This window comes from Mus musculus, chromosome 10 (genome assembly GCF_000001635.26).
Source record: "Mus musculus strain C57BL/6J chromosome 10, GRCm38.p6 C57BL/6J".
NCBI lineage: Eukaryota > Metazoa > Chordata > Mammalia > Rodentia > Muridae > Mus > Mus musculus.
This window is the reverse complement of record NC_000076.6, coordinates 128,170,418-128,194,212: the sequence shown is the minus strand read 5'-3', so window position 1 is coordinate 128,194,212 and position 23,795 is coordinate 128,170,418. Positions and strand designations below refer to the sequence as shown.

General features: G+C 43.9%; 1 protein-coding gene and 1 pseudogene across 4 annotated transcripts in view; one reads left to right on the top strand and one right to left on the bottom strand.

Moving 5' to 3' along the window:
* Positions 1–3,327: 3,327 nt before the first annotated feature.
* Positions 3,328–3,691, bottom strand: Gm4556 (annotated as a pseudogene).
* Positions 3,692–13,915: 10,224 nt separating this feature from the next.
* The window catches only part of Rbms2 (RNA binding motif, single stranded interacting protein 2), a 50,828-nt gene continuing 40,948 nt past the window's right edge, over positions 13,916–23,795 (top strand). The window contains exons 1-3 of one of the 4 annotated variants that reach the window (XM_006513900.3): positions 13,936–14,264; positions 14,368–14,420; positions 17,777–17,863. In XM_006513900.3, coding sequence (XP_006513963.1) covers positions 17,798–17,863 — 66 coding nt within the window. In that variant the 5' untranslated portion in view covers positions 13,936–14,264; positions 14,368–14,420; positions 17,777–17,797. Of the gene's footprint in view, positions 14,265–14,343; positions 14,421–17,644; positions 17,864–23,795 lie in introns of those variants that run through there. The other 3 variants (XM_006513899.2, NM_001039080.1, NM_019711.2) reach the window with 3 other exon arrangements.

Here is a 23,795-nt window from a genome sequence, read left to right as displayed (position 1 = left end):
ACGCCACACTTTCAAAGAGAGATGAGAGCGAGCGGGATGCGGGAGCCACGTAGTGACCTTCCATGTTCGAAGGCCAGGGGTGGCCAGTGCACACTTACAGGCAGGCGGTGCGGGCTGCAAACACCCCAATCACGGATGCGCGCTGGCGCTGAGTGGACAGAAAGACGGTCCAGAAGCAGCCCGCCGCGCTTCATTGCTAGGCGTCATGGAGCCCAGGTTCTTAGGTCATTTGGTGGCTGCGGAGGACTTATAGTCTCTCTCTAAAGTTCTCTTTCTCTAAAGTTCACGTATTAAAATAAGCCAGTGAACTCAAAATCTTCCCCCCCCCCACCCCCCCCAGACAGGGTTTCTCTGTATAGCCCTGGCTGTCCTGGAACTCACTTTGTAGGCCAGCCTGGCCTCGAACTCAGAAATCCGCCTGCCTCTGCTTCCCAAGTGCTGGGCCGGCTGAAATCTTTTTTTATTGTTGTTTTAGAAACAGGGCTTTGAGATATAGCCCTTGTTGCCGTAGTACTCAGTTTGTAGCCCGTGTTGGCCTTGAATTCGTGGCCAACCTTCTACCTCAACTTCTCAAGTGCTAGAATTGCAGGGGTGTGCAACACCACACGCATGCCGGTGCGCGTGCACACACACACAAACACACACACACACACGACAAAAAAGCAAAGAAACACAAAACATATACGTGCTCCCCCAATTGTTTTTAGTTTTAAGACCTGGCCTCTCCGTATCTCTTAGAACTTACGAGCTAGACCAGCCTGACCTCAAACTCTCAGATCCACCTACTTTAGGCTCCAGAGTGTTGGGATTAAAGGTGTGGTCTTGGTTTGTAGTGGAGAAAATGCACAAAATTTAGGAGAATTAAAAATGTGGTGGTCAGCATTCCTGGAGTCCCAGCGCCAGGGATGTGGAGACAAGTGGGTCAGTAGTTCAACGTCATCTGAAAGAGTCCAAGGCCAGCGTGGGCTTCGAAAGCTTTCACTCACCTGACCTCAGCCCTCACAGCACTTTGACTTAGCAGGAATTATATTAACAACTATTATTGCATGTGTATGCTATGCCAACCAGTTAGTTTATTTTCCCCTAGCAGTGGCCAAAGAAGCAGTTACTAGGTTTGTTTTGAAAAGAGGAAACCAAATTGGAACCAAGACACTTCACTGGGTAAAGGCTCTTGTTCCCAAACCTGATAATTACTCAGACAATGGTTCTCATGAAACCCCCCCACACACTTAGATAAATGTGGGGGTTTTTGTTTGTTATGTTTTTTTAAAGATTTTTTTTTTTCGAGACAGGGTTTCTCTGAATAGCCCTGGCTGTCCTGGAACTCACTTTGTAGACCAGGCTGGCCTCCAACTCAGAAATCTGCCTGCCTCTGCCTCTCAAGTGCTGGGATTAAAGGCATGTGCCACCACGCCCAGCTGGTTTTTTTAAAGATTTATTTACTTACTTATTTATTATTATTATATACATTATATTTACTTATTATATATAGGTACACTAGCTGTCTTTAAACACTCTAGAAAAGGGTGTCAGATCTCATTACAGATGTTGTGAGCCCCCATGTGGTTGCTGGGATTTGAACTCAGGACCTTCGGAAGAGCAATCTGTGTTCTTAACCACTGAACCATATCTCCAGCCCCCGATAAATGTATGCATGTTTTTTTTTTAAATGTGTGGGTTTTTTTTAAGCTTTTATTTAAAAGAAAGTTAAGACTACTTGCATAAGATAACCCAGAGCCAGAAATTAGACAGAAATCTCTGATTACAAGCTTTCTCCTCCAAAATTAACAACTGAATTAACAACTGGAGGAAAACTACCTCTGGGGGCTGGAGAGATGGCTGCTCTTTCAGAGGTCCTGAGTTCAATTCCCAGCAACCACATGGTGGCTCACAACCATCTGTAATGGGATCTGATGCCCTCTTCTGGTGTGTCTGAAGAAGAGACAGTGTACTTACATACATTAAATAAATAATTCTTGGGGCTGGTGAGATGGCTCAGTGGGTAAGAGCACCCGACTACTCTTCCAAAGGTCTGAAGTTCAAATCCCAGCAACCACATGGTGACTCACAATCATCTGTAATGAGATCTGACTCCCTCTTCTGGAGTGTCTCAGTGTACTTATATACAATAAAAATAAATAAATCTTTTAAATAAATAAATAAATAAATAAATAATTCTTTAAAAACAAAACAAACAAACAAACAAAAAACCAAACCTACCTCACTTGTAAAAGAGTTTTCTATGCTATGAGATAGTACTGGGAGCTGTCTCTTGAGCTGCCCAGGCAGCACTGCAAAACTTTTAATTTTTGAATTTAAATAACCAGGAATGGTGGCAGTATACTCTTTGTGGATCCCAACATCTGAGAAGCTTAGGCAGGACAGGAGTGCAAGTCAGGTGAGGCTGTGCAAGGAGACCTTGCCACAAACAAAATGCAACCATGGGAAAATCAACATCGAAGCCATGTTTCTGTGTTTACTAGAACAGCAGCTCTTTGCCTTACAGTTTAGAGGGTGTGTTTGGTTTGAAACCAGGTGGACCTTCTGTTTGATTTCCCTTCTGTTAGCCGTTCCCTCTCTGGCTTATCTGCTGTCTTATCCAGAGCACTTCCTCTAATTCACAGTCTACAGTCTGCTGCCCCACTCCTGACTTTGTCCTCAAAGCAAACTTTTGCTTTTCAGATTGGGTGTCTCCAGGAGTGCCCTTGAACCTGTGGTCCAAGGAAGCCCTTGATTCTCTGCTTCTTCTGCTTACCTCAAGTACAGGGATTAGAGTAGACCTACATCACCTTCCCAGCTTCATTCCAGGCTAGGGAATGAACCAAAGGATTCTGGCCTGCCAGGTAAGCACCGTCCCAGCCCCATGGTTCTGGTTTATGAGACAGGAACTAGTTATATTGCTGGGCTCAAATTTGCTGCCTCCTGCCGAAGTCTCCAGAGTGGCTGAGATTACACACGTCTGTGACGCCGTGCCTGATTCAATTAAGAGCCTCTCAAATACTCAGTATAAACAATTCAACAATTCAACATTAGTATCTGTGTGTGTGTGTGTGTGTGAGAGAGAGAGAGAGAGAGAGAGAGAGAGCAAGCTTGTACACAGGTGAAGAATAAAGGGTGAACCCCAGGTATCTCTCTCAATGGATCTCTACCTAGTCTGGTTTTTAAAAAAGATTTATTTATTTATTATATGTAAGTACACTGTAGTTGTCTTCAGACACACCTGAAGAGGGTATCAGATCTCATTACATATGGTTCTGAGCCACCATGTGGTTGTGGGATTTGAACTCAGAACCTCTGGAAGAGCAGTCAGTGCAAAAAGCTGCAGATCTATTTTGCTCTCTGACTCTGTGCTTGTGCCTTCAATACTTCCACAACGATTTTCTGCTCCTCAATAAGGAAAGCCCGCTTGATCCCGTCACAGACACACTTGGCACACATGGAACCATCATAGGCCCTGCGTCATGACATGCTTCTTTGGTTAGACAATCTCAGAAGGACTTTGGGTCTCACAGCACGAACCCCTTGCAGTCTGCCTGGGGACACACCACATGCGGATTTAGGTGCTTTCCCACCCTTCATGGTGTAGAGGTAAACAATCCTGTTGCCAGGGGTTCGAGACAGCCTAGTTTTGTTAGAGGCTGTGTTGTAGGAAAGCCTACGAGAGTTTGTCAAACGCTGGACCATCCTGAGTGCCTCTAATCACTGTCCCCGGAAGAGGAAAAGCAGTCAGTGCTCTTAACCGCTGAGCCATCTCTCCAGCCCCCCACTCCCCCAGTATGTTTTTTAAAGTTGTTTTTGTTGTTGGTGGTTTTTTTTTTTTTTTTTTGTTTTTGAGATAGGGTCTCATTTTGTAACCCAGGCTGGCCTGGAACTCACAGAGATCCACCTTCCTGTGCCTTCTAAGTGCTGGTATTAAAGGTGTGTGCCACCAAGCCTGGCTTTCCCCTCTTGTCTGTATAGTGTTTTACGTGTGTGTGTGTGTGTGTGTGTGTGTGTGTGTGTGTGTGTGTGTGTGTGTGTGAATGTGTGTGTACGCACCTGGGGCCTCTGGAGACCAGAGAGGTGACCAGAGTTACATATGATTGTGAACTGCTATGTGGGTGCTGGGAACTGAACCTGGGTCCTCTGCAAGAGCAGCAAGTGCTCTTGGCCACTGAGCCATCTCTCCAGCCAACACCACCACCACCACCACCACCTCCCCATCTTATTTTCTGAGTGAGGATCTCTCACTGAACCTGGACCTAGCAGATTCAGCTAGACTGGACAGGCGGCAACACCTCAGCTTGATACTGGAGTTACAGATTCCCAGTTTTTTGTGTGGGTGCTGGGGATTTGAACTCAGTTCCTTAAGTTTGCATGGCCAGAACCTTATGCACCGGACCATCGTCTCAGCCCTTAATTGGGGTTAAATACACAACAGGCTTATGCTTACTTCATGGGGAAACTGTTATTTTTTTTGAAGCTTTTAGATCTGTTCAAGAGAAAACTGCCACAGGTTAGAGGGTTTCAAATTGTTACCCAGAAGCTATTAGCTGCCTTTCCATCCCTGTTTCTCTGAGTTAGCTTTTCATATAACCAGTAGTGAGTTTCTGCTTTTTGTATTTCCCCTTTAAATGGGAGCTGACTGGGCAAAGACTTGCCTCTAGAAGTAGCCCCAGGTGCATTTTAATCTTTTGAGGTAGAGACTGAGGGATGAACAGTTCAAAGCCAGCCTCTACCACACAGTGAGCTCCACTTCAAACCTCAGCATCAGAACAAACTGAGATGGCTCAATGGGTAGAGCGTTTGCTATTTATGTCTGAATCTGGCAGCCCGAGTTTGATCCCTGGGACCTATGTAAAGAGAAAGGGGGCCCCACAGTATAGTCCTCTAACTCACACATATATTTACACATATACTCACACATACACTCACACACATACTCACACATATACTCACACATACACTCACACATATACTACACATACACTCATACATATACTCACACATACACTCACACACTCACACATATACTCACACATACACTCATATACTCACACATATACTCACACACTCACACATATACTCACACATACACTCACACACTAACACATATACTCACACATACACTCACACATATACTACACATACACTCATACATATACTCACACATACACTCACACACTCACACATATACTCACACATACACTCATATACTCACACATATACTCACACACTCACACATATACTCACACATACACTCACACACTAACACATATACTCACACATACACTCACACATATACTCACACATACACTCACACACTCACACATATACTCACACATACACTCACACACTCACACATATACTCACACACTCACACATATACTCACACATGCACTCACACATATACTCACCCCCAAAAAATAAAAATAAAAATAAAAATAAAAATAAAAATAAAAATAAATCCAACTTCTGCTCTTAGACAGGTTCCTAAAGGCAGCATGACCTGTTCTGCCCAGCAGATGGCAGTGTTTCTCCTAGTATTCTCTGAGGTTCCCTTTCCCATGGAGACAGTCTAAAAAGCATGAAAATTATATCCTGTCAGCAAGCATTCTTGAATCTAAATTATATTTGGATAGTGTTCTGGTTGTTGTTGTTGTTGTTTTCCAGCTTGACATAAGCTGGAGTTATTTGGAGAAAGGGAATCTCACTTGAAAAAAAAAGCCTCGGTCAGAATAGCCTGCAGGCAAGTCTGTAGGGCAATGGGGGAGGAGGGGGATTTCCCTAATTGACATGGGAGGGCCCATCCCAAAGTAGGTGGCCCTACCCCTTTGCAGAAGATCCTGGTTTGTATGAGAAAGCAGACTGTACAAGCCAGTAAGCTGCATTTCTCCCTGGCCCCTGCTTCACAACATTTGAGAAGCTGACTTCCGTTCATGATGGGGCATATAAGTTATAATAAATCCTTTCCCACCATTGTTGCTTTGGTAATGGTGTTTTATCACAGCAATAGAAAGCCAAGATAGGGCTGGAGAGATGGCTCGGGGGTTAAGAGCACTGACTGCTCTTCCAGAGGTCCTGAGTTCAATTCCCAGCAACCACATGGTGGCTCACAACCATCTGTAAAGGAATCTGATGCCCTCTTCTGGTGTGTCTGAAGAGAGATAGTGTACTCATATAAATGACAAATAATAAATCTTAAAAAAAAAAAAAAAAAAAAAAGCACCAGGCAGTGGTGGCGCATGCCTTTAATCCCAGCACTTGGGAGGCAGAGGCAGGTGGATTTCTGAGTTCAAGGCCAGCCTGGTCTACAAAGTGAGTTCCCGGACAGCCAGGGCTACACAGAGAAACCCTGTCTCGAAACAAACAAACAAAAAGCTAGGGTTATAAGAGAATCCCTGTCTTAAAACAAAACAAAACAGGGGCTGGAGAGATGGCTCAATGGTTAAGAGCATCGACTATTCTTCTTCCAGAGGTCCTGAGTTCAAATCCCAGCAACCACATGATGGCTCACAACCATCTGTAATGAGATCTGATGCCCTCTTCTGGTGTGTCTGGAGACAGCTACAGTGTACTCATATACATAAAACAAATAAATAAACATTAAAACAAAACAAAACAAAAAATACTGACAAAAGTATAGTTCCTACTTCACTGGTGTTCACAGTCTGGGAGCAAGAGATAAGAGTGGGGCTGGGGCGTATCCAGCGTTGGAGTACTCCTCTAGCAAGCAAGAAGCCCTGGATTTGCTCTTCAGACTGAAAAACAATTAGTTCCAAGCTAGGTGTAGGGGTCTGTGATGCAAATGCACCTGGAGAAGGGGAGAGAACTTTTGTTGAAGAGGCTGACCTGTTAGCAAGTCTTTGGAGGCATCATTGGATTGCTAATTGATAAAGGAGGACACACCCCACTGTGGGCGTTACTATCCCTAGGCAGATGGGCCTGGGCTGTAGGAAAATCTAGTGGAACAAGCCAAAGAGTACAGTAAGCCGCATCTACTCTCTGCTTCAGTCCATAATGAGGGACTGTGACATGGAAGGGCAAACCCGCTAAGTCCTTTGCTTTCCCAAGTTCCTGTGTTTGTCACAGATAATCTGAGTTCTGAAGAGGGTGAGGGGAGAGACTGAATCCTATCCCAGCCTTGCTATACAGTGAGACATTCTCTCAGAAAGTTACAAAACAAGATTCAATGTAAGAAAGAGGTGGGTATGAACCTCTTAAAAGTCAGTGCGGGGCATGGTGGTGCACACCTTTAATCCCAGCACTCAGGAGGCAGAGGCAGGTGAATTTCTGAGTTTGAAGCCAGCCTGATCTACAAAGTGAGTTCTAGGACAGCCAGGGCTACACAGAGAAACGCTGTCTCAAAAAACAAAAAACAAACAACAACAACAACAACAACAACAAAACAAAAATAAACACAAACACAAACAAACAAGTCAGTGAGTGTGTGTGGTATCTCATTCCTGGAATGCCTGCATTTGGGCCAGAGAGGCAGGGTCAGAGTTCAAGATCCATCCTTCAAAGCTATTCTGAGGCCATGCCTGTCATAAGAAAATAGGATAGAATCGAGAGTTAGGGGCTGGTGAGAAGGCTTGGTAGGTAAGAGCACTGACTGCTCTTCTGAAGGTCCTGAATTCAAATCCTAGCAACCACATGGTGGCTCACAACCACCCGTAATGAGATCTGACGCCCTTTTCTGGTGTGTCTGAAGACAGCTACAGTGTACTTATTTATAATAATAAATAAATCTTTTGGCTGGAGTGAGTGGGGCTGACCAGAGCAAGCAGAGGTCCTGAATTCAATTCCCAACAAACCCACATGAAGGCTCATAACCACCTGTACAGCTACAGTGTACTCATATACATAAAATAAATAAATAAATCTTTAAAAAAAAAGGAACGGAGAGTCAGAAAAATATAGATTCCTAGCTGGCATGGATGCATGCATACACCTGTGGTCCCAGTGGTCTGGAAACTAAGTCTGGAAGCTAAGGAAGTTTTGGTTTGCCTGCATGGACATGCACCACTTTTATGCAGTACCCATGGGGGCCAGTAGAGGGTGCTAGACTCTGCAGATTACAGGTGGTGGTGCATTTACATGCTGGTAACCTAAACTCCAATTCCCTGTGCCAACAAGCACTCTTCTCCAGACACAAGATGAACATGAGTCAGAGGTCAGTCTGGGCTCTGACACAGAACACATGCCTTTTCCCAGGTCACTATTCCACATCCGCTCTTCTGAGTACCTGTCTCTCTCTCTCTCTCTCTCTCTCTCTCTCTCTCTCTCTTTAAGATTTATTTATTTATTTATTTATTTATTTATTTTATATGAGTACACTGTTGCTGTCTTCAGACACACCAGAAGAGTGCATTGGACCCCACTACAAATGGTTGTGAGTCACCATGTGGTTGCTGGGAACTGGACTCAGGACCTCTTGAAGAGTCAGTGTTCTTAACCGCTGAGTCATCTCTCCAGCCCCCTAACCTTCCTTTTCATAACTCTTTACAAGGAGATAAATTCAACTTTTTAGATCATTTCCATTACAGAGTACTTGAGGCAGACACGTTCATCAGAGGGAGGAGCTTTTTTTAAATTGTAGATGGGAGTATACTGGAGGTGAGTGTCCTTGGCTTTGATGAGGTTTATTTCCTGGTTTCTGAAGCCTATCCAGACCTTCACTAGCATGCTGGTCAGCCTTCTGACTTTCAAGCACACATGATGGCCTGTATCTGGCTAGAGTCCAGCACATCTGCAGGTAATCCATTAATCTCTGTTCTCCACCCTGATCCCGAGGGGCCAATAGTGACATCATAGAATCACAGACATCTTCTCAAACAGATGCGGTCCGTCCAGCTCCAAATCTTTTACTTGTGATTCTTTGTTTGTTTGTTTTTTCAAGACAGGGTAGGCCTGGCAGTCCTGGAACTCACTCTGTAGATCAGGCTGGCCTCGAACTCAGAAATCCGCCCACCTCTGCCTTCCAAATGCTGGGATTAAAGGCGTGCGCCACCACTGCCCAGCTTTACTCGTGATTCTTATTTAAAAGTGTATTTTAATTTTTATTGTTTTTTTAAAGATTTATTTATTTATTATTAAAAGTGTATTTTAATTTTTATTGTTTTTTTAAAAGATTTATTTATTTATTATTTATTAACAGCACAGTATAGCTGTTTTCAGACACACCAGAAGAAGGCATCAGATCTCTTTACAGATGGTTGTGAGCCACCATGTGGTTGCTGGGATTTGAACTCAGGACCATTCGGAAGAGCAATCAGTGCTCTTAACTGCTGAGCCATCTCTCCAGCCCCTATTTTTTGTTTTGAAATAGAATCTTGCTGTGAGGCCCAGCAGAGCACATGCTTCAGCTTCCTAAATAGCGGGAACATTCATGAGTGTTGTTACACACAGTAAGGAGTGTGTGTGTGTGTGTGGGCGGGTGGGTGTCTGTGTGTGTGTGTGTCTGTGTGTGTGTGTGTCTGTGTGTGTGTGCTTCTGTGTGTGTGTGTCTCTGTGTGTGTGTGTGTCTGTGTCTCTGTGTGTGTCTGTGTGTGTGTGTGTCTGTAATGTAGCTTAGGCTGGCCTCAGAGACTTTAGACTAGTAGACTAGTAGACTAGTAGACTAGTAGACTAGTAGACTGTTCTCCAGCCCTGAGCCCTTTTGCTTCTGTATCCCAAGGGCTGGGATTCCAGGCATGTGCAACCACACCCACTGCAGTGTTACATTCTTCACAAAATGACCTCCAGGCCAGTTTGGGCAAATTTGTGAGACTTTGTATTTAAAAAAAGAAAATGTGCTGGAAAGATGATGATGACTCAGAGGCTAAGAGTGCTTGCTGTTTTTCCAGAGGACCCGAGTATGATTTCCAGCGCCCATACCTGACATCATACAGCTGCTTGTTACTCCAGCTGCAGGGGAGATTCAACCCCCTCTTCTAGTTTTGGCAGGCACATAGTCACAAGAAACAAACAAACAAAACAAAATAACAAAAAGCACCTTTTGTGGTTGTTTTTTGTTTGTTTGTTTTATTGAGGCAGTGTCTCTCTTTTTAGCCCTGGAAGTCTTGGAACTCACTATGTAGACCAGGCTAGCCTTATTCATATTCAACATAGATCTGCCTGCCTCTGCCTCCCAAGAGCTGGGAGTGTGTGTGCTTCCACACCCAGTAAGAATACTTTTTTTTTTTTCAGTGCATGTTCTAGAAAAATTACAAATTCGGCTATACTGAATCAGGTGGGATAAATTCTCTTTTCTTAAAAGTTATCACAAGAGCTGGGTGTAGTGGTGCATGCCTTTAATCCCAGCTCTCTGGAGGCAGAGGCAGAAGGATTTCTGAGTTTGAGGCCAGCCTGGTCTACAAAGTGATTTCCAGGACAGCCAGGGCTACACAGAGAAGAAACCCTATCTCAAAAAACAACAACAACAACAAAACAAAACAAAAAGAAAAAAGAAAAAAAGTTATCACAAACAATTTCTACTCCCCTCTTCAAAACAACCCTTAGCCTGGACATAGTGGTACTGCCTACAATTCTACTTTCTTGGAGGGTAATTAGGAGTCTGAGCTGGGAACCAGACTAAGCAACGTAGTGAGAAACCCTCACAAGGAAAAACAAGCAAAAGAAAACAATAAAGAAAGAACCCTAGTGCTGGGCTCATGAGAACTAAGAATTAGAAACTGATTAAATGTTGGAAAACAAGAGCAATATAAAGAGAGACAGGAAGGAGTCAGAACACACATGCCAGAGGGTCGGAAGTCTTCTTCCTCTCCTGTACTTCTCCAGCAGAGCCACAGAACCCTGCTCTCTTCCCCATCTCCTCCACAAAACTCTATACCTCCTTTTAAAAGTATAAAAATCTACTAGGATGAAGCTCACAGGTAGATGCTCAATGTTGGATTTGGGTTTGACATCCAGCAATGTAAAAATGTGTATGTAATTCACCAGAACTGCAGCTTCCAGCAAGTGTTGCTTATGCCCTTTGACCTAACTTTTATATCAGTTTGTACAACTGGATCACTTTACTTTTGTGGCTCTAAGCGTATTGGACAGACTATAAAAGCGAGCAGTGTATCTAGGGGGAAGGACGGCTCTTATGCATCTCAGGATTTAACTGCTGTCTCTCCTCCTTTTCCTGAGACATTTCAGTAGCCTTTGGTCTGAAGTTCACCATGTAGCAAGCAGAGGATACTCTTGAACCTCTGATCCTCCTGCTTCTACCTCCCGAGTGCTGAGTTTACACATGTGTGTCATCATTCCTGTTTTAATCTTTGTTTCTCTTTTGAAGCTCCAGCTCCATTTTATCAGTATTTGAGAGGAAAACAGGAGGGCAACAGGCTATGGGTCTTGGCAGAGATTGGGAGAAGGGAGGTGGAGAGAGGAAGAAAAAAGTTATGTCTTGTAAGTTAGGATCTAAGAAAGCAGGCAGATCTATCAGTGAAGGTCCGGGAGCAGCTGCATTGTGGGGAGAGTCATCAGAGAAAAACCGAGAAAGTCCACAGGGAGGAGGAATCTTGCTTAGGATTTGAGCCACCATCTAAAGAGATAAAAAAGTAGGGTAGGGGGGCTGGAGAGATGGCTCAGAGGTTAAGACTGCTCCTCCAGAGGTCCTGAGTTCAATTCCCAGCAAGCACATGGTAGCTCACAACCATTTGTAATGAGATCCGATGCCCTCTTCTGGTGTGTCTGAAGACAGTGACTGTGTACTCACATACACAAAATATAAAGAAAAAAAAAAAAGGTAGGGGAGGAAGTCCCAGGAGTCCTAGGATGATCTTAGTATTAGTTTATGTTTATCATCATTTGGTGTGTGTGTGCACTCAGACCAACATGTGCTATGACGTGTGCATGCAGACCAAAGGACAACTCTGAAGAGTTGGTTCTTCTTTCTGTGGATTCCAGGTTTTGAACCCAGGTTTTCAGGATTGTGCAACAAGTATCTTTCCAGCTGAGCCATCTTGCCAGCCCATAGTATAGCTTTGGATGTAACTAAGATGCTAGTTTTTGGCAGTGTTCACTTAAGGTCTTCAAATGTTGGTTACATGGTACTCAAAAGGATACAGCCTGGGAGACAGTAACTAATCATAATGGGCTGATGTGGAAGCTTTCTCTGAGCTCCAGAACTTCTTATGGTTGCTTACTTGTTGCTTCAGTTTGTTTCACTTACACGTACAGGAAATAGGTAATTGTTTACTCCATTTTACAAAGGAGAAAAGGCCCGGCCCTTATACAAGGGACTATTGCTACACTTGATCTTAGCCAAAAGGTGGAGAAGTGATACAAGGGACTATCTCAAATGAAGGCTGGTAAAATAGCTTAGCAGGTAGAGGTGCATTGGCCTGGGGACCTGAGTCCAGTCTCCCCTCCCACAGGTGGCTGGAGGAAACCAGTGACAACTCTTTTTTTTTTTTCTTTTTTAATTAGGTACTTTCTTCATTCACATCTTCAATGCTATCCCAAAAGTACCCTCCACTCTCCCCCCCCCCACTCCCCCACCCACCCACTCCCACTTCCTGGCCCTGGTGTTCCCCTGTACTGAGGCATATAAAGTCTGCACGAACCAATGGGCCTCTCTTTCCACTGATGGCTGACCAGGCCATCCTCTGATTCATATGCAGCTAGAGACACGATCTCTGGGGGGCACTGGTTAGTTCATATTGTTGTTCCACCCATAGGGTTACAGATCCCCTCAGCTCCTTGGGTACTCTCTCTAGCTCCTCCATTGGGGGGCCCTGTGATCCATCCAATAGCTGACTGTGAGCATCCACTTCTGTGTTTGCCAGGCCCCAGCATAGTCTCACAAGAGACAGCTATATCAGGGTCCTTTCAGCAAAATCCCGCTAGTGTATGCAATGGTGTCAGCATTTGGAGGCTGATTATGGGATGGATCCCCGCATATGGCAGTCTCTATACCGTCCACCCCTTCATCTCAGCTCCAAACTTCGTCTCTGCAACTCCCTCCATGGGCGTTCTGCTCCCAATTCTACAGTGACAACTCCCCCACCCCCCCAAGTCAGGGTTTCTCTGTATAGCCCTGGCTGTCCTGGAACTCACTTTGTAGACCAGGCTGGCCTCAATCTCAGAAATCTGCCTGCCTCTGCCTCCCAAGTGCTGGGATTAAGGGCATGTGCCACTACGCCCAGCCCAGCCAGTGACAACTCTTGAGAGTTCTTCTGTGATTACAAACAAACTATGGAATTTGAATATGTACACACAAACACACAAATAAATAAAAAAGCCAGGCAGTGGTGGTGCATACCTCTGATCCCAGGATTGGGAGGCCAAGGTAGGTGAATCTCTGGATTCAGGCTAGCCTGGTCTATAAAGCTAGTTCCAAGATGGCCAGGGCTACACAGAGAAATTCTGTCTTAAAAAATAGTATATATATATATAATTTAAAAAATTTTTCTGACGTGTGAACTAGTTAGTTTTCTTAGTGTCAGTTAGCTTGTGAGTTGAGGGACTGGACTAGAATGTTAACAAAATCTTGCCTCTGGAAAGAAAAAAAGTTTAATGTTTTCATCACAAACAATAAATGTTTAAAGGAAGCTGGGGGGTGGGGGTGGCGCACACCTTTAATCCCAGCACTCCGGAGGCAGAGGCATTTCTGAGTTCGAGGCCAGCCTGGTCTACAAAGTGAGTTCCAGGACAGCCAGGGCTATACAGAGAAACCCTGTCTCATATATCCATATATATGAGATATAAGAGAAAGAAACCCTCTTTCTTATATCCATTAGGATGACTGTTCTAAAACAAGAAGGAGTTGGGATATTATGAATGAAAACTTCTGAGGATAGAAAAGGAAGTTCCTGAAAAATTCGGTCTCCCTGAGAGATGCTATTTACTTATTTACTGTATTGGGCTCCCATATCCATTCTCAGTTGCAATTTCCACACTGAGGCTGTTCCCACCCTTCCTGTGTCCCTTGAGTTGAGCAGGCACTTCCTGTCCTGTTGGAAATGAAAGTTAGGAATTGGGGGTGGTAGCCGTGCACGTATTTATTCTGCAGCATGCCGGCACTGTCTGTTTCGTTATCACAGCAAAGCAGCCGCAGGAAAAACAGAGAGCAGAGCTTTGTTTTAGAGAGAGTCTGGGCTTGAGGTCTGTTGTGACAAAGACGGAGTTAATTTACTTCTGGAGAATGTGTGTGGCAGCAGTGGGAGGCCTGAGGAGGGGCTCTGAAGGCATTCAGTCTCCCTCCCTGTTCTAGGTGGATGGATAGGCTTCTTTGGTATCACTTGTAAGTTTTCTTTTCCTGTTCCAACTCCTCCTTGGAGGGCATATTGGAGGTGAGTGTTACTGCAGCTGTGTGAGATTCTTGATACTTAAGTTATACTCTTCTTTCTTTGTGAAACATGCTTTTTAAAGAGTTACGATTTGTCTGTTTGACAGCTCAGAGAGGACTCTGTGAACGTCATTTGGCTTGGCCATAAATTCCACACCTGGTGAGTTTTTATCCTTGTTTAAGCTTCATGGGTCTTAAGGGCTAAGAAATAATAGATTAAAAAGTCCAACAGCTGGGCAAGATGATGCAGGAAACTTATCACTCAGGAGAGCAGCATGAAGGTTAGGAGTTCAGGGTTTGTTTTTTTTTTTTTTCTTGGTTAGGTGGAAATCAATGCCAGCCAGCCAGCCAGCCGGGGCTACATGAGACCCTGTTTGAAAAAAAAAAAAAAACGTACCAAACAAGACTGGAGAGTTGATTTAGTGGTTAAGAGCTATGAGGACCCAGACTTTATTCTTAGCACCCACACGGTAGCTCACCAGCATCTGTGACTCCAGTTTTAGGGAGTCTGATGCCCACTTCAGACTTCTTACCCGTGTTCCTACACAGAGAAACCCTGTCTTGGAAAAACCAAATAAATAAATATAATTTTTTAAAAAAGGTTTCAGACATGTGAAGTAGTTAGCTCTTACCACCAGGAACACATGTGGCACACAATACTCATAAACGGTTAAACACATTAACTGTTAAAAAAGAGGATGAAGTATATGCTGGAAGTGTGGGACTGTGTCTCTTTGGCAGACTGCTTGATCCTCTAGCACACTCAAACAACATAGCCAAACCTAAACCAACCAAACAAAACGGGGGGGGGGGGGGGGCGATCGTTCATGTATGTCCAGTAATAGCACACTAAGGAGACAGGGAGATGCGGAGTTTGAAGTCAGTGAGCACTACAGAGTGAGACCCTATCTTACATCAACAAGTAATTAAATTAATCATAAAGTTAAGTAAGATAGCTCTCACATGGGCTGAAGGCTTGGCTTAGTGCTTGGGAGAGTGCGTGCTTAGCATGCTGAATTCCCGAGATCACCAAAAATAAATAAGTAAATAAATAATAACAAAATGTAAAGCTTCCACTTGTTCAAAAGCACCGAGGTGCGAGGTGCGTGGACTTGGTCTCGGGATGATGCCTTCGCGCTGGGAACGGTCACCCCAGACAGAACGGAACAAGGGCTCTGAAGTTATTGCCATTGTATATTTAATTTGTATATGCTTTTAACATACTCACTTTTGTCCTCTTTTATTACATTTAAAATGTGTGTGTGTATGTGTGTGTGTGTTGGTGAGTGTATACTATAGCACATACGGTGGTCAGAGGACAAATTTCAGGAGTAGGTTCTTCTCCCTTGTACCCCGTGGGTCCCAGGAATTAATCCAGATCTTTCAGCACCTTTACCTGCTGAACTATCATGTGAAAAAAAGTATAGCCTAGGCTGGCCTTTTCCCTCAAGCTCTGCAGTGGATCCTACGGTCACTGGTCACTCTGTGGCCTTGGCTGGCCTCAGGCTTTTGGTGATCTTTCTTCATACATGCTGGAGTTCCAGCTTTAAGCAGTGTATCACCATCCCTAGGCCATGCTTTTTCTTCTTCTTATTATTATTATTTGTTTTTTGAGACAGGGTTTCTCTGTATTATTATTAATTAATTAATTAATTAATTACTTTTTTCTCTTTCTTTTAAAAGATTTATTTATTAGAATAAGTTCACTGTAGCTGTCTTCAAACGCACCAGAAGAGGGTATCAGATCTCATTATGGGTGGTTGTGAGCCACCATGTGGTTGCTGGGATTTGAACTCAGTACCTTTGGAAGAGCAGTAGGTGCTCTTACCCACTGAACCATCTCACCAGCCCTATTAATTTTAAGATACTTTTTTTTTAAAGATTTATTTATTTATTTATTTATTTATTTATTATATGTAAGTACACTGTAGCTGTCTTCAGACACTCCAGAAGAGGGCGTCAGATTTCATTACGGATGGTTGTGAGCCACCATGTGGTTGCTGGGATTTGAACTCGGGACCTTCGGAAAAGCAGTTGGCACTCTTAACCACTGAGCCATCTCGCCAGCTCCAAGATACTTTTTTTTTAATGTTAAAAAAATTAGCTTGGCAGTGGGGGTGCACACCTTTGATCCCAGCATTTGGGAGGCAGGGGTAGGCAGATATCCAGGCCAGCCTGGTCTACAGAGTGAGTTCCAGAACATTCAGGGCTACACAGAGAAACCCTGTCTCAAAAAATAAAAAATAAAACATTGTGTGTGTATGTGTGTCTCTGTGTGTGTTTTGTGTACTTATGTATGTGTATATACGTATGCATGTGTATATGATGGGGGGGGGGAGTGGGAGAGGGAGAGAGAGCACACATGTGTGAGCATGCTGGTATCCATGGAAGCTAGTGGCCATAGAGGTGACTGTGAGTCACCTCATGTGGATGCTGGGAATCAGCTGTGCTCTCCTGGAGTAGCAGCCATGCTCTTAACCCCTGAGCCAGCTCTCCAGACTCCAAAATCTTTCTTACTGCATCAAGATCACCCTAATATAAGCTGGGCCTGGGCGTGGTGGTGCACACCTTTAATCCCAGTACTCGGGAGGCAGAGGCAGGTGGATTTCTGAGTTCGAGGCCAGCCTGGTCTACAAAGTGAGTTCCAGGACTGCCAGGGCTACACAGAGAAACCCTGTCTCAAAAACCAAAAAAAAAAAAAAAAAAAATCACCCTAATATAAACTAGTCTGAGCTCTGAGCTCTCACACACGGTATTGCCATATAGTCTTCTTTCCATGCTCTGGGAGGCAGTCAAGATGGTCCTTTTACACTAAGCTTGATGTCTTTAAATATATATATATATATATATATATACTATTTCATTTATTTCTTTTTGTATGTGCATATGTGGGCATGCCACATTGGGTGCTGGGGTCGGGGGAGAAAAATTTTTGGTAGCTGGTTCTCTCCTTCTACCATGTAGATCTGGGAACTGAGCATAGGCCTGGCAACTTACTAAGACATTTTTCAGGCCAAGTTTGAAATCTTGTAGCTGAGATCTCAGGGAAAGAAAGCTTCAAATCAAAACAAAACAACAACAAAAACCATTGTCTTTTATTAATAATAGGTTAATTGTCTTTTCATAATAATCAGAACTTGTTCATGGAGAAACAGGGTTACATTTGAAAAGGATTAGACCTAAGAATTCTTCTTTCTAGCTTGAACTAAGCCTATGAAAACCAAAACCAAAACAGAACATCCCGGGCATTAGGACCCAGTGGAAGTGGCTCGTTCTGACTTTGGGTTAACTTCTCTCAGTGACGTAAGGAGCAGACCTAGCTCATTCTTCCCCGCAGGCCCCCCCCCCACTCCCTCTCTCTCTCTTGCGTGCTCCTTTTCTCCTCTTTCTCCTCCCCCTCCCTTCTCCCTTCCCTCCCTCTTTCCCTCCCTTCCTCTCTCCCTCTCCTTTCCCCCTCCCCTCCTCCCTCCCTCTTTCTCCCTCCCTTTCCTTCACTCTCTTCTTTCTCTCTCTCAGCTCCGTAACAGTAAAGAAAAAATGCTGCTATCAGTGACTTCCAGGCCTGGGATTTCGACTTTTGGCTATAACAAGAACAACAAGAAGGTAGGAAAAAAGTGCTTTTGGGGAATCAGCTACTTCCTTTCCTAGGGATCCAGGAGCGCCCTTGGTTTTAGAATTCTCCTTTAAGAGGGGAACGAGATTCCTCTGTCCCCCTTCAGCGCCTCTCCTTCCACCGCGTCTTTCCTGCCTTTTTGCACCTGGTTCTGGAGTTAAAGGAATTTAGAGCAGAAGTTTGTGAGGCTGGAGGAGGCAGCGGAATAAAAACAACCAACTTTGCAAGTTTGTATCTTCTGAAACGAAGTTAGTCTGCCTGTCTGCTGCTGCGCCCATGGTCCCGGGGATAGTCTGACAACTCAGACCTTGTCCCTAGGCTCACACCCGGCAAGATTATTTTATCATTTTGGTTAATTGCATCCACCCTTACCCCCACCTCACTTCGCTTTTTACTCAACCCACCAGATAGCAGAAAAATTACAGGTAGTTTGAGAGGTCTCAAGGCTCATCAAGAATTAAGTGTGTGCTTCTAGACGAGAGACCCTACCCCACCCCACCCATCCTGGCAGAGGAATTTGGGGAGATAACATGCTTTGGGATTAAGGCAGAAAGCTCTGTGATTCTTTGGGTCATGCCTTTTGAGAGGATACTTGGAACCCTGCAGATAGCCAGGCTTAGCAAGGATCCCTGGAGTCTTTATGATTAACCCCTGGCTGCCTGAGGAGTTAAGGTATGTTTGAGTGAATGAACAGCCTGGAGAGAGATAGACAGGCTTGCCCACATTTGCCAGAGAGTATCCTTGGCAGTTTCTTGGCATTTTGTGGTATGCAATGCTGGAGGAGGAGCTTTGAGCCATAGCAGGAAGACTTTTTGGTCTCTTTTGAGCATTACAGCTGTTCTTTAAGAAAACACGTGGTGCAGAGATCTATGCTTGTTTGATGGAATGTTGGAGGTGGGGAGAGATTCATATCCTCGTGGACCTGAAAAGACCATTTCAGAGACTCGAATACTAGTATCTCATCAGGGCAGTACTCTGGTGGGTAGTTTATGTGGTTTTCATTCTGTTTATGTGCTTAAGAAAGAAAGCTCTACAGCCAGGTGATGGTGCAAGCCTTTAAATCTAGTACCCAGGAAGCAGAGGCAGTCCAATCTCTAAGTTCAACACCGGCCTGGACTACAAGCAAGTTCCAGGACAGCCAGAGCTACAGAGAGAAACCCTGTGTCAAAAAACAAACAAAAACAAAAAAAGAAATGAAGCTCTATGCATATTTTTGATTACACACATATACAAACATTATATTATATATTTCAATAGGTATTAACTGATGCCCTTCTAATATATATATATGCATATATATATATGTTATATGTGTATATATGTATATATAATTCATTTTATATGTATGTGTGTTTGAAAGGGAACATTCCACCTATCTTTATTCTCCTCAGCTCTTTATAGTACTGTATACAAGTTTCATTCTCATTTTCTATTAGTTTTGGGTTTTGAGACATGGTCTCCGTCTTTGCTCCAAGTTGGCCTAAAACTCACTCTGTAGCCCAGGCTGGTCACAGGATCACAGATATGAATGAGCCATTGCCTCTTATCTTTTTCTTTCTTTCTTTCTTTCTTTCTTTCTTTCTTTCTTTCTTTCTTTCTTTCTTTCTTTCTTTCTTTCTTTCTCTTCCTTCCTTCCTTCCTTCCTTCCTTCCTTCCTTCCTTCCTTCCTTTTCTTCTTCTTCTTCTTCTTCTTCTTCTTCTTCTTCTTCTTCTTCTTCTTCTTCTTCTTCTTCTTCTTCTTCTTCTTCTTCTTCTTCTTTTTGGTTTTTTGAGACAGGGTTTCTCTGTATAGCCCTGGCTGTCCTGGAACTCACTCTGTAGACCAGGCTGGCCTCGAACTCAGAAATCCACCTGTCTCTGCCTCCTAAGTGCTAGCCTTCCTTTCTTTCTAATTTGGTTTTATTATGTAGCCCAACTGGCCCTCAAACTTGTAATCCTCCTGGCTCAGCCTTCCCAGGGCTCCTACTACACAGCCTCTTCTGATTCTTTTTCCCCTCCAAGTTTCTCAGGATACCCATTAGAATAAAAGGAAATGGATTTTCTCTTTCAGGTTGTTATGTATTTGAATATATCTAAAATATTTTCTCAGTTCTCCTTTCCCTTTGGAGTATGGGGGATGTCTAAGATTTAGTTTCCTTCTTTTTTTTCTTTTTGTTTTTTTGTTGATGCTGATGCTGGGGATGGAACGTGTGGCCTTGCACATGCACTTGGTGACTAAGCCAACAGCCAGATGTTTAGATTGTAAGTGTAGGAGAACTTGGGGACCAAGAGATAGGACTGCAGATTTCAACTTAATCTCATATCTCTTCCTGATAATTTATAAGGTCTGGGAAACAGTTCAGGAAATACTGTCTTTGGATAGGGTAGGAGTGGGAGCAGCTGCATAGTCACTAATTGTATTTGCCAAGAAGACCTTGGGGGATGGTGGGATGGCCCTGTGGGTGAAAGCAATTGTCGTTTCAAGCCCCAGGTCCCATGGTTGAAGGAGAAAGTCACTCCCTTCCTGAAATTTGTCCTGCTGTCTGCACACACAGTGTGGCATTGTGTACTCACTCAGAGAGATACACTAATGATAGCAAGAATAAAAAAATAAGTAATTAAAAAAAGCCTCTGGGGGTCTGTCAGGATGACTTAGATGGCAAAGGTCGTGCCTTCAAGCCTGAGTCCTATCTCGGGACCTATATTAGGTAGGAGACTCCCACAAGTTGTCCTCTGACCCCTACATGCACACAATAAATTAAAGTGTTAAGTGGAGAAAGCATTCTTTGGATTCTTACAAGCCAATGTTCTGAAACATCTAAGGAAGCCATATTTGCACTTTGTGCATATTGTGGCTGTGCACAAGACTGATGCTGTGTGTGTGTATGGGCTTGTGAACTTAGGGTACATGAACTGAAAGGGCTATGTTGCTCTCCATCTTGCTGTTGACACAGAGAGTTTGGTGCCTTTGTTCTTGTTTCAGAGAAGTGTTTCAATGTATTTTCTCATGTAAATCTGTGCTTTTGGGGGTGGGAGTGCGCTGGTCTTGTACATTTTTGATTCTTTGTATCCCTGGTTGGCTTGAAACTTACTCTGTAGCTGTGTATACCAAGCTGCTTTCAACTGCTCAATCTTCCTGCTTCAGTCTTCAGTTTCCCAAAATTATAGGCCAGTATCACCATGCAAAGCAATTCATGCTTTTTTTTTTTAAATGTATATGAGTGTTTTGTCCGCAGTTATGTCTGCATACCACACATGTGCCTGGTGCCCTTGGAGGCTAGACAGGGTGTTAAATCCCCTGAAACTGGAGTTATAGACAGTAGTGAACTGCTGTGTGATGGGAACCCAACCTGCATGCTCTGAAAGAACAGCCAGTGTTCTTAACTGCTGAGCCATCTCTCCAGCCCAATTTGTGCACTTTTAAACCTAAAGTTAAACATTGTAAAGATTCTGGGCTGGGCATGGTGGTCTTCTGTGAGTTCAAGGCCAGCCTGGTTTACATAGAGAGAACTAGTCTCAAGGAAAACAAGCAAGCAGCCTGGACAAGTAGTTTACTCCTTTGATCCCGGGCTAAGGGAGGCAGAGGCAGGTAGGTGGGTCTCTGAGTTCCAGGCCACACGGTCTACAGAGTGAGTTTTAGGACAGTCAGGGAAACCCTGTCTTGAAACACCAAAAGGATCTTTTGCTAATTTTTAGTGATAAATCTAAAATGTACACTGTAAAATTAAAAAGAAAAAAATCTGTCAAAGCCCTGTAGTTTCCCACTCAAATCCGACTCCTGGAGGGAAATGAGTGACATTAATTTGCTGTGCATGTTCTTTCAGGTGTTTCTTCCTGTTGTGACAGTGTTAATGTAGGTGTGGTGGCGGCACACAAGCCAGTGATCTCAGCACTTGGGAGGCAGAGGCAGGAAGATTGCTACAAATCCCAGGCTAGCCAGGGTTATACAGTGTGGATCAGTGTAATACAAAAAGCCTGGGGGGTGGGGTGGGGGAGGCCGAGTGGCCCTGTAACCCAGTGTTCTATTGAACCAACTCTGGGGAGGTAGAGGTAGGAAGATTAGGAGTTCAAGGTCACCCTAAGCTACATAGTTTGAGTTAACTTGCATGAGGGCCCTTCCTCAAACAAAGAAAAAAGAAAACACAAAAAACAAAAACAAAAAACAAAAAAATATAAGGGTTGGGCTAGGTTGTAGCTCATTTGGTAGAATTCTTGCTCACTAATCTCCAGCTCCCAGCACCACACAAACAGGCCTAAATGGCACAAGCCTGAAATCCTCACCCTCAAAGGCCACAAAATTGGGACCAGCCTGATCTACATAGTGATTCTAGCCCAGTCCAGGGCTACACAGTAAGACCCTGTCGCATAAAAACAATAAAACTAAAAAATAAGGCCATAGTTTTGATTTTAACACCTTAACTCCCACCCCGATGCCAAAAAGCCATAAAGCGAAAGATGTGTTTCTTTTTTTTTTAAAGATTTATTAATTGATTATATGTAAGTACACTGTAGCTGTCTTCAGACACTCCAGAAGAGGGAGTCAGATCTTGTTAGGGATGGTTGTGAGCCACCATGTGGTTGCTGGGATTTGAACTCTGGACCTTCGGAAGAGCAGTCGGGTGCTCTTACCCACTGAGCCATCTCACCAGCCCCGAAAGATGTGTTTCTTATAAGGAAAAATTTTATATTATAGTTTACTGCTGTTTATAGTTGTTAGTTCTAGTTTCTAGCATAAGAAATACTTACAAGAACCTGCAAGTATTGCAAGTGACTTAGTAGGCCCTCACCACACAGCCTGCGGATCTGAGGATCTGAATTTGGGTCCTAGAATCCACAAAGAAAGCCGGATGTGCGGGGCGTGGTGGCGCATGCCTTTAATCCCAGCACTCGGGAGGCAGAGGCAGGCGGATTTCTGAGGCCAGCCTGGTCTACAAAGTGAGCTCCAGGACAGCCAGAGCTACACAGAGAAACCCTGTCTCGAAAAAACCAAAAAAAAAAAAAAAAAAAAAAAAAAAGAAAGAAAGAAAGAAAAAAAGAAAAAAGAAAGAAAGAAAGCCGGATGAGGTGGTGAGGTGGTGCAAATCTGTAACCCCAGCATGCCTATGGCAAGATGGCTGAACTGCCTGGAGGCTCTCAGGCCAGCTCTCCTCTTGGATACAAAGCAGCAGAGCAGCAGAAGTAATAAGACCCTGCCTCGAGGTTGGAGGAGAGAGCTGTTCTCTGTGATGAGTTTACCCCTGACCTCCACACACATGCTGTAGCATGCACACATACAATGAATATATAATTCAAAATTGAAAGGATGTAGTAAAAATGGGAAGTGTATTAGCAGACTGCTTGCCTAGCACCCCCGAAGCTCTGGATTCTGTCCTAGCACAACTCCATCAGAGCATAAACTAGTGTGCTGCAGACCTGTAGTCCCAGCACTTGGAAGGTCTATAGTCATCCTGGGTTACATAGACAACCCAAGACCCTGTCTTTATAAAACAGAAAGGCTTGAAGTGTTTGTGTATTTTAATCCCAGTATTTGGGAGGTAGAGGCAGGTAGATATCTGAATTAGAGTCCCAGGCCAGCTACATAGTGAGATTCTGTCTCAAGACAGCAACAGCCAGATGTGGTAGCACAGGTCCTCTCTGAGTTCCAGGCCAGCCAGGGCTACACAGAGAAACCCTGTCTCAAAAAGCCAAGCAACCAAAACAAAATCAATACTAGCCAAACTAAAACAGCAACAACAAAAAACAAACAGGGGCTGGAGAGATGGCTCAGTGGTTAAGAACATTCCTTGGTTGTTCTTCAGAGGACCTGGATTTGATACCCAGAACCCACATGACGGCTCACAATTATCTGTAAATACTGTTTCAGAGGATCTGATGTAACCAACCTTCTGGCTTTCATAGACACCAGACACGCAAGTGGTGCACAGACAAATATGCAAGCAAAAT